The sequence below is a fragment of the Phaethon lepturus genome, unplaced genomic scaffold (genome assembly GCF_000687285.1).
Source record: "Phaethon lepturus isolate BGI_N335 unplaced genomic scaffold, ASM68728v1 scaffold40544, whole genome shotgun sequence".
NCBI lineage: Eukaryota > Metazoa > Chordata > Aves > Phaethontiformes > Phaethontidae > Phaethon > Phaethon lepturus.
The window spans coordinates 2,115-11,994 of NW_010537832.1; the positions used below are offsets into that span (position 1 = coordinate 2,115).

A 9,880-nucleotide genomic window follows, 5' to 3' on the forward strand; every position below is an offset into this window, starting at 1 on the left:
GTCACTCTCAAAGGCGGAGAGCCTTGCCCTTTGCCAAGATGCCGCCTCTTCTTGAGCCTTATCCCCAAAGCCTGTTGCAAGCGTCCGCCACGAGCCAGGGTTCTCTACAAAGAGGCCAGGGTGCTTTTTGCTCGGCGCAGTTAAAAAAAAAGAAAACACGAGACCGGTCTGGAGTTCCAGGGAGCTTTTATTGACTTTAACCAACAAAATCAGGATTTTGCCATTTGTCTTTTTTGCACTCGGAACTCGTGAAGCTCTTCACAAGTCAGTGCTGCGACGCACATACAGCCAGCGAGAATACATTCTCAACAAAATCTGAGCTCCACTGGAGAATTTGCCAATTACAGATTTAACAGAAAGCCAATTTTCCCCTCCCTCCCCTGAATGTTTCCAAGGACTAGTCCATGTTGCTTGCTGGTTAACAGTAAGAATACCAACCTCTTGGCTAGGGACCGGTGGATTACGACATTCCACCTGAATCGCAAATAATATCTTTTCTTGAAATAAAAGTTGCAGTTTCTTTTAATAAAGGGAACAGTGACTATTTTCTTCTCCTGACACCCTTCCCCAGAATTATTGGTTAAAATACAGCAAGGCTGTATCTCAAAAAACCCATCCCTCCCCCCACCCCTCCTCACCCTTCCGTAACTTGTCTACAGCAGAATTTAACAATGCTTCCACCACGCTGGGACATTTTTAGCAACACGACGGTGAACTGAGCAAAACCTATAGGATCATCTGCCAAGGCCTCGTTTTGAAGATCGGATGCGTGCTCTTTAGTCCAGAGACCCGGTTTATTCTGAAGAGAACCTGCGATTCACAAAAGATGGACCGGAAGTTCACAGCAATCGGAAAACTCCCTGTGCAGACTGCTGTTGCCCAACCTTCACCACGGTGGCCGTACCGCTGGCGTGCCGGGGAACAAAATTTGCTCCGTCCTCAAAGAGCAACAGCCTCTCGGCCCCAGTGGCGTCAAAGTCCAGCACTGGGACAAGAACCGCCACAACGGCAGCTCGGGAGATGTGGCGTGGCATCTCCAGAACCTCTAGAACAGAAACCGAGGCAGGCCAGCCATCTGCTCAGGTTTGCGTCCTATCGGCCATTTGAAAAAAAAACAAGTGCGTGAAGCATTTTTAAATCCTTGGAGCAGACACCCTCCCCCATCCCAAGTAAAAAATAAAGAACAAAAGATCAGAATGAGATGATTTGATACCAACACGTACACAACATGAACTCATGTTGAGCTTCCCTGTTCTTACCCACAAAAAAAGTGTCACAGAAGGCAAAGGAAAGATGCTCCCATCTCATTCTGGAAACCGAAACATCTATTTGAGACCAACCCACCCCCCTCCCTTCGGGAAAAGCCCTGCAGCAACTGTAACGCGCTCCTGACGGCGCACACCCAGAGACCAGCGTCACCCTCTTCACAGCCACTTCACCCAGCCATGAAGCTCCATTTCATCAGATTCACCGAGTGACGCTTTTAGACTTGTGAGGGGAAAAATGCAGACTGCATCAGATTCTCATTCACGTCATCTTTGTCAGAGGAAGTGTTTGACCGAGGGCTCATCACTGAAGGCTCCGACTAACGCACAAATGTAAAGGCCGGTACGTGACCAGCAAAAACAGGAGCTCGCAAAGAATCTCGGGAAGCCAAGACTCACACACGCTCCTTACTCCTGGGTAGGGGAAAAAAAAAAAAAAAAAAAAACCACACAACAAAAAAACAAACACCCAAAACAAAAAAACAAAACAAAAAAAAAAAACCACAGAAACCAACCCAAAAAAAAACCAAAAAAAACTAGGATTACCCTAGTCATTTGGAGCATCTTTCCATTTGCAAGATCGCATCCGTTAGAGATAGCCTACTAGCACCAAAAATAGGCTGCTTCCTTCTTGACAAGAAGCCACCTAAAAAATGGTGCCCCCGATAGTTTAGGTAAGTGCCAATCCTCAATTAGAGGCCGAGTTTAAAGTAATACTTTCAAAAGTTCTGTGCTTCAAGAGGGACCATCGACGCATGGCACCAGGCTAACCTACCACAAATCCAAGCAGAGCACACACGTCTGACTCGACATCGCTATCCTGTTCTTGTTACATGTGCGTGCCCTGCTAAGATACAAAACTTTTATTTACAGTTTTCATGTACTTGTTGCACTAAAATGATCCCTCTCCTGTCTCTCTGGAAAATCATAAGCTGGCTGCAGTACAAGAGCAAGATTTTACTTTTGGTCAAAGTTACCACCCACAAACTCCCACCCCCCGCCCCCAAAAAGCACCCCAAAATTGTTTACATTTAGTACCTGCCAGTCAGATGTAAGCTGTGTGGCTCACAGAGCATCTGTGACCAAGCTCTTGAGTTTGTACTCTAGTGCAGCATTTGCTACAATTACGGAGTCACTGCTGACAAAAGGAAAAAAAAAAAAACCCAAACACAAAAAACTTTCCATCTTGTAAAGTTGTTGTCAGGAGGCACCTGGCTTCTATTTATGATCCTCAAGGAAACGGATAGGTACATCCGCCTTGTAGTTCCAAACAATTTGACTTGAATTTAAGAAAAGGGTCCAGATGGGAAGAAATTAAGACAATTAACTCCTGCCTCAAAGGTAAGCAAGCGCAGTGCAAGTGCAGCATCTGTATACGCAATAAACAACTGAGCGAAAGGGATCGCGTTCGTCCAGGTGCCTCCTGACGGTGTTGGTGAACAGGCTAAAAGGGAATTTAAAAAGAGCACGGTTTTTTGATTTGTCTCACTCCTTTTGCCTGTAGATCAGGCCAAACATCAAGCATGTTGGGAGGGGCACAATTTAAAGCAACACCACTTGACCAGAAAGCACTTCTCAGCAATATACAATGCAAAATGACAGACAGCAATTCATGCCAAAACAGAGGAGATGGCAAGCAGCTTTCTGCAGCTTCTGACATTAACAGGGGCTTGCCCTTGCCTGCTCACAAGTCTGTACAGAAGCCGCTCTGGGCAGAAAACGCACAATGCTGCAGGAAGTAAATCGATCCCGTAAAGCTCCAGAACTGTCAGTTTATGCATGTAAATTGGTTTTCCATGGTTTCTCTTAAACCCAAATACACACCTTACGCATACACTGCTCAGCAACACTGACACCGGCCAGATTTCCCTTGCGCCATGGTGGAACACGGGTCATGGCCCCCTTCAGAGCTTGTCAGGTTCCTGAAGTTTCTAAGGGGGAAATCAAAGAGCATCTCCCAACAGGCTGCAGATTTTGAGGCCTCGCCGCCCCATAAGTGATCTCTTCCATATGAGCGGTACAGGACAGTGTTGCTAGCACCAGAGCAAAGCCACCCTGACAAGGGATGCTTGTAGAGGCCTGCTCTTCACACAGGTCAGAGCACTTCCCATTGTTTAGTGTTGCAGAAAACTGAGCCCCTCTCATCTTTAGCTGCTCCCATAATCAGTCTAATCCCTTTAACCCCAGCAACCTTCATCACAAAAGAAAAAGTTATATATGAACCCAAACAGGAAAAAAAAAAAATCATATTTACAAAGTTTGTACAATATACACATCTGATTTTCTATGGGACACACTGCACCAGAGGAAAGAGGGCCATGGCTCTGAAACAAGTCTACATATCAAGTGCTGTAACTACTAATGGAGACTCTTATGGAAACCAGTCTTTAGTGTTCTGCTAGAGCATAGAGCTTTTCTTATGGCTCCCGCAAAGGATGACAGGCTGCTCTTTCCATCTGGAGCTATGATGCTGCACCTAATCAGCCCAGATTTTATGTTGGTTTTGTTTTAAATACAGGTATTTACAGTGTGGGTGAACTGCAGATGCATATCAACTCCTCCAATTGAAAAAAAAAAAAAAGTTGAAGAAAAAAGTAGTATTACCAATACATGTCACCTCCCAGCCCTGGGCTTGAGTACTCGGGGAGGAGGAGAGGGGGAAGAGAGGGGAACTTTGACCGGAAACCAAAAACGGCTGTTGATTCCTTGGGCTGTGTCGGAAAGGTGATACTGTGAATGGTCTCATAGCATAAGGCACTTTGCACGAATAAGTAACAAGCTCTTTAGCTTAAAAACAGATGAGTAACCAGGGAGAAGTTGAAATGCACTCAGTCGACTGTTGAAGAATTTGAAATAGCAGACAAGCTCGTATTCATCAAGATGCTTCTCTTTTCAGGGTTTCTCTTCTTCCCTTGCTGCCCCTCCCACCCAAAGAAAAAAAAAATTTAAAACCAGCAGTTAGTGCAACGAATGTTCAATCAGCACACAGTGCAAACGAGTGGAAAAACAAAAAACATTCCTCCTTTTATCTTCTTTCTTCCTTGCTGCCAAATTTAAAAAGAAAAAAAGGCCGAGCTCTTTAGTCTTCATAGTTCCGAAATGAAAAGACGAAGAAAAACCCACAAAGAGAAGGGTATCCCCAAAGAAACGATGTGTCACAGATCTGGATCAAAGGGCTTCACCTTCTGGCATGTGTAATCAAAGCCTAAAAAAATAAATAAGTTAAAAAAACAAAAGAACAACCACAACACCCACAGTTAAATCAATTCTGTGCAAAACCACAACGCAAATAATGCATCACACTGACTATGCAGCAGCTATGGAAACGCAAAGGGCATTTGGAACAGCCCAACCTCAACCACAGCTTTGCAGGAAAAGGTGCTGCTAATGCCCTACTACGCCCATGGAGCATGACTGCCTACCCGTTTCTCATCCTTCAAGAAGCGGCAAACACTTCTCAGGCAAAGTCACAGCATTCCCTGTAAGGAAGCCACCCAAGAGCCCTTTCCAAGTTCCTCATCACCTGGTTTGTTGGGTTTTTTTCCATTTATTTATAAAATGTGCAGAAAGCTCAGCCAGCAAAGCAGAGGCTGCAAGTCAGCTTGGTGTCACTAGCTAGCGCTATCCTTGCATGATTTCAAAGAAGGGACTTACATCCATTTTAACGCTATCTAGCCGTCTGCTTCTATGGCGACTTTTTTTGTCACCAGAGAAGAATTTCACCAGCTTCATTGGGATTCTCTTTCTAATTCATCACCTCCGAGAAGAGTACATAAAAGAACGATTTCCAACCCAAGCTGTGCCGTGTCTGATTTTGCACGATACGGCATCTTAACTAAAACGAGATTAAACATCATCCTGTAGCTATTTGGCCTGACTGCAATCCAGGGCGTTTTCAGCAGTTTTTCCTCAGACAACGATCAGAAAAGGGACACTTTTGAGGAGTCTCTGACAGCCAAACCTCGTTTTCTCTTAAAGCTACATAGACGACCTCCAGTGGCAGAAAAGATGAATTACAGCTTTCTTTACTTGCAAGAGTTCCATGAGAGGATGCAAAAGATGCAGCACCTTTAGCTTGAACGTGTTGCTTCTAACTGGTGAGATGCTTAGGCTCTGCTGATGGTACTCTGTTCTCAAAGCTATCCATTTTCTCTCCTCACCTTTCGGAGAGCCACTTTCCTCTCTGACCCTCACCAATTTCTTGTTTCAGCTAAGCAATACAGAAAGAACTCCTTAGGCTACTTAATAGCCATCCTGGCCTCTCCAACACCTTTCCCCGCTCCCGCTTTTACCCCATTTTTGGTCTCCTTCGCATATGGTCAGCATTTCAATTAAAACAACTAAGAATTGCTCATCCTCCCCTCCCAGCTTCAGCGCATCCACAGAATTCCTTGCACCAACAGTCTATTTCAAACCCTCGTTTTCACATTCAGACCTTCTTCAGCGCATCAGTTAGGGTCCCTCTTTCCCCGCGGTAACATTCACACATCAGCTATTCTTCCATCCAACATGACTTCTCTATTCAGGAAGGTTTACATACTCACATGTTTACTGTTTCTCATCTTCTACAGGTTCGCTGTGGTATTCTGCCACATACAGGCTCTTGTCAATGTTGCTTGGTATGGGTTTAATTTCAGTTCCCAACTGTTCCTCAATGCTTTTCAGGTTGAATCGATCATCATAGGTGATCAAGTTGATGGCCAGGCCAAGATGACCAAAGCGACCTTTAAGAAAAAAAAAACAACAACAAAACCAATACTGAACTGGTTGAAAAAGTCTGCAGACTGTGGAGTTATTAACATCGCTCTTGGATGATAAAAGCAAATCCAGACCCCACCACAGGTCTCTACAACTTTCACAACAGTTTTTGGTAGAGTTTCAATACCGCTATAGGAATAAGAAAACCCAGGAGGTTCAAAAGGCTCTGACCAAACCTCCTCATTAATTATCGACGAAAAATCTTCCACTACTGCATTATGCACGTCCAGCATAACAGAGTTCTTGAACAAGCCCAAACTACCAAGTTCAAGTGCACCGAGTTCTTTCGTTTACTGCCCTTCTTATCAATATAGTTTGCTGATGTCCAGACATTAGAAATGTACCTCGGAGCACACGCAGAAGAAAGCTACACTTAAGACACCACGGAAGCTAAGTTTTCAGCATAGAATTTTCCCAAACTGCGAACGGGAGCATCAGTAAGCCTCCCGAGATTAAAGCAAAACAGGCTGCTTAACGCCCCCGCCCCCCCCCCCATTAGGCTGTTCAGGTCAGTTTCAGGACAACAGCCCTTTATTCAGATATTTGTGAGGATAGCAGTCCGATATGATACTCAAAAATAAAATATCAGAAAAATCAAAGCTACCCCAAATAATTCTCCAATACAGAAATAAAAACCAGAAGCCAATTCAAGCCTAAGAAACATCAAGGTCATCAGCAAAGTTGTCCCCAAAAGATGGTTTTCCTCTCACCTGATCTGCCAATACGATGGAGATAAGTCTCTGCCAGCTTTGGGAAATCAAAGTTTATCACCACATTCACAGCTTGGATATCAATACCTCGGGTAAACAGATCTGAAAGACAATCCAGGTCACAAAGAAAGTTAATTTCAATGAGCTCAAAATGCTGACAGTATTTAGGGTGGACAGATAAACAATCATTAACATTGGCTTGCACTAGTTTCCAGAGATGAGTTTCCCTCGTATCAAAAGGCAGTTTACGTACAATTCCATTACGGCTGCTTCTCGCTCTTCATCCATTTTAAACATCAATACTACAAGAATGACCGAAACACCAGATCCGCACAGCTGTGCCAAAAAACGTAATTGGCACAAAGCTAGCTTTTTCCACGTTAGACTATTTCTGAGCAGGCCTTCTTATACAAGCACCTCCTCACCCATGATCACACGTCGCCCAGGTCACAGACCTGAGACCTGAACTACATCCCACTAGCTCAAGTATTTTTACTCCGCTTCTAGGTCATTTTCGTTAAGACGACCCAGACGCATGTAGTGATCCACGGACACTGCCACAGTACTGTCCGAACAAGCCGCACAATGGAGAACTCGGATCATAAACAGGCCAATCAAAACTATAAAAATATTTAGAAAAGATGAGCTGTAAACATTTAGGGAACCGTCAAAACTTACTCGGGTGATCCTAGTCACAGTTCTACCAGTATTTCGTACAGCTTATAGCCCAACAATTCAGAGAGCACTCACACGTGAAAATGTACAGAAAACGTAACCAGTGCAGAAAACACTATCACAGTAAAAGGATTTGTTAGCAAGTTGCACCTTCACAGTTTGTCACCAAAGACAAAACCTGTATGCCTAAAGGGGTGCTGCACCCTGCTACATGCAGGCGTGACCAAGAGGTCTTACCAAAACATATTGTTTTGCTTTATTACAAATGAAGGGATCTATTACACCTGGGATAACGCCTAATCCGCTTTCTATCACAACTTTCAGAAACAGGAAAACATTCAGGAACTCTCACCAGTGCAAACAAGATTGCGGCATAAGCCATTTCGGAAATCGTGGAACACACGATTGCGGTGCTCCTGCAAATAGAGATAGATAGATAGATAGATAAACAAACAGGCAAAAACAAACAGCTGTGACTTTCAGGTATATTCAAGTTACAACCACTGAACTTCAATCACATGAAAGCCTCCCCCCTGTCATTAGAGAACAGTCGAGTCAAACAAAGCTGCTAGTATGTATTTTCTAGCACTTCTTACCCATTCATTCTCAAGAACTTACTGGAGGGGCCCTTGCTACTACTGTTAGACAAAGGCACTTAACTGACTGTATTTTAAAGCCTCCCACAGTCGCATCAAAGCTGTCTCGGAACAGGAGTATCTTAAGTGACAATTACATGAAACGGGCATCAAGGAAGGTAAACTGACAGGAAGATCACTAGTAGAAGGAATGGCATCAAGTTAATGATGTAGCTGTTAGCCCTCCCCTTCCCAATAAGCATACTGATTTCTGCAAGCAGTAAGCATGGCAACCAGCATACACGCAACTACAAGAACTCGGGTAGGGCCGTGTTTTGTGACACACGGTTCTGTGCAAATACAGTTTAACCAAAGAAAACGTCCCACGCCCAAAGTTTATTTTAATTCCTGGTATTTTCACCACTGCCTTCCTCCAGCCCCCTGCCAAATTCAATGCAAGTTTATTTGTTCCCTTAAACACCAAAGCCAGCAGTAACTTCCTTTTCCAATACGGAGTATCTTTCGCCACCGATTCAGATTTAGAAGTAGGACAAGTCAATTGCCTGTGAAGACTCTCCTCTCATAAACACGTCTCTTTGGGCCACACAAGGATTAAGTAGTATTACCGTTACGAAGTGCAGTTAAGAGCAGGAAAGAACAAGTCAAAGGTTTCTGCACAAACATACCTGCATTTCATCACAAAGATCATTTACCAACCGATCAAAAGCATACAAAAAAAAACCCTCAGACTTCAAGGAACCCATTTGTGTGTCTCTCTGTTCTCAATACTGACGCCACTTCTATTTCTGCTCAATTAATTATTGGTCTGCATACAGCCCAGCAAACAAATGACATTACTTGTCAGTTCCATGAACAGCAAGCCAGGTCTCCCCTATAGCTTTCACTTGAATTTATTCTAGCTTACATATGAAATTTAAAAAGTGTTTCGTTTTAAAGTACTACTGTTTCACAGGCACCACTTCAATCTTCTGACAAGGTCTTACAGAACGCTGGCTGAAAACAAGGGTACGAAGCTCAAGGACACATGAGCTCACATGCAATTAACAGAAGCCTCTGCACCAGCAAAGCTGCACTGGCATTTTTCACCATCTACGCCAAGGCCACGGATGCTCAGCCGCCACACGCAGCTTTCAACACGAGGTTTGATCGAAGCCACCTTCCCAACTTCTCAGATTCCCCTGCAGTCACAGCGCACGATTTACTGTTTGCAAAGCCAGGCAGGGCATTAAACAGGCCAAGTACTGGATATTCTGTCGCTTCTTTTAGATCAGGCTCGCTTTCATTTCCGTTGCTTACGCTGTGCGGTCTACCATGGCTCCCCATGCCGGCGAAAGCAAGGCAGCAGCAATAAAAACTGTGCCTTCTGGCTGTGGCCGTGCTTACGCCGGACTAATTAAGCTGACCTGAAGTACTCCTGAATATCAAGCAACCAGCTACACTGAAGAATCTAGAAAGAGGCTGAGGGGCAGAAGTCTGAGAACAAGTGGGTAAGAAAGAAATACCCGTTTCCAAAGCACGTGCAAATTTAAAGCAAGCACGAGACTTAATTCGGCTACGCAGTAAAGCTTGGGGTGGTGTGGAATAAACCGCTGTTAACTTCATACTCACCTGCCTCATTTTAGCATGGATATAGAAGCAGGAATAGCCCAGCTGGGAGATCTTTTTGGCTAGCAATTCAACCCGTTGAGAGGAGTTGCAGAAAATGATCGACTGGTTAATCTGGAGCTGAACATATAAGTAGCGTGCTCAGTAAACACAGCATTTTGCTAACAAATCATCCAACACCTAAGTCTAAATCCCTTCCAGGAAGAAAGCAAAGCACGTATGCTGCTGGTAATTAACACAGTACGTACTTGGGGTGCGGGGCGGGGCGGGG

At 44.3% G+C, this 9,880-nt stretch overlaps 1 protein-coding gene across 2 annotated transcripts in view; it reads right to left on the bottom strand.

Moving 5' to 3' along the window:
* Positions 1-3,956: 3,956 nt before the first annotated feature.
* DDX6 (DEAD (Asp-Glu-Ala-Asp) box helicase 6) overlaps positions 3,957-9,880 on the bottom strand; it is a 12,670-nt gene continuing 6,746 nt past the window's right edge. The window contains exons 9-13 of one of the 2 annotated variants that reach the window (XM_010286604.1): positions 9,613-9,729; positions 7,761-7,824; positions 6,734-6,835; positions 5,810-5,989; positions 3,957-4,470 (exon numbers count right to left, since the gene is read on the bottom strand). In XM_010286604.1, coding sequence (XP_010284906.1) covers positions 5,814-5,989; positions 6,734-6,835; positions 7,761-7,824; positions 9,613-9,729 — 459 coding nt within the window. In that variant the 3' untranslated portion in view covers positions 3,957-4,470; positions 5,810-5,813. Of the gene's footprint in view, positions 4,471-5,661; positions 5,990-6,733; positions 6,836-7,760; positions 7,825-9,612; positions 9,730-9,880 lie in introns of those variants that run through there. The other variant, XM_010286603.1, reaches the window with a different exon arrangement.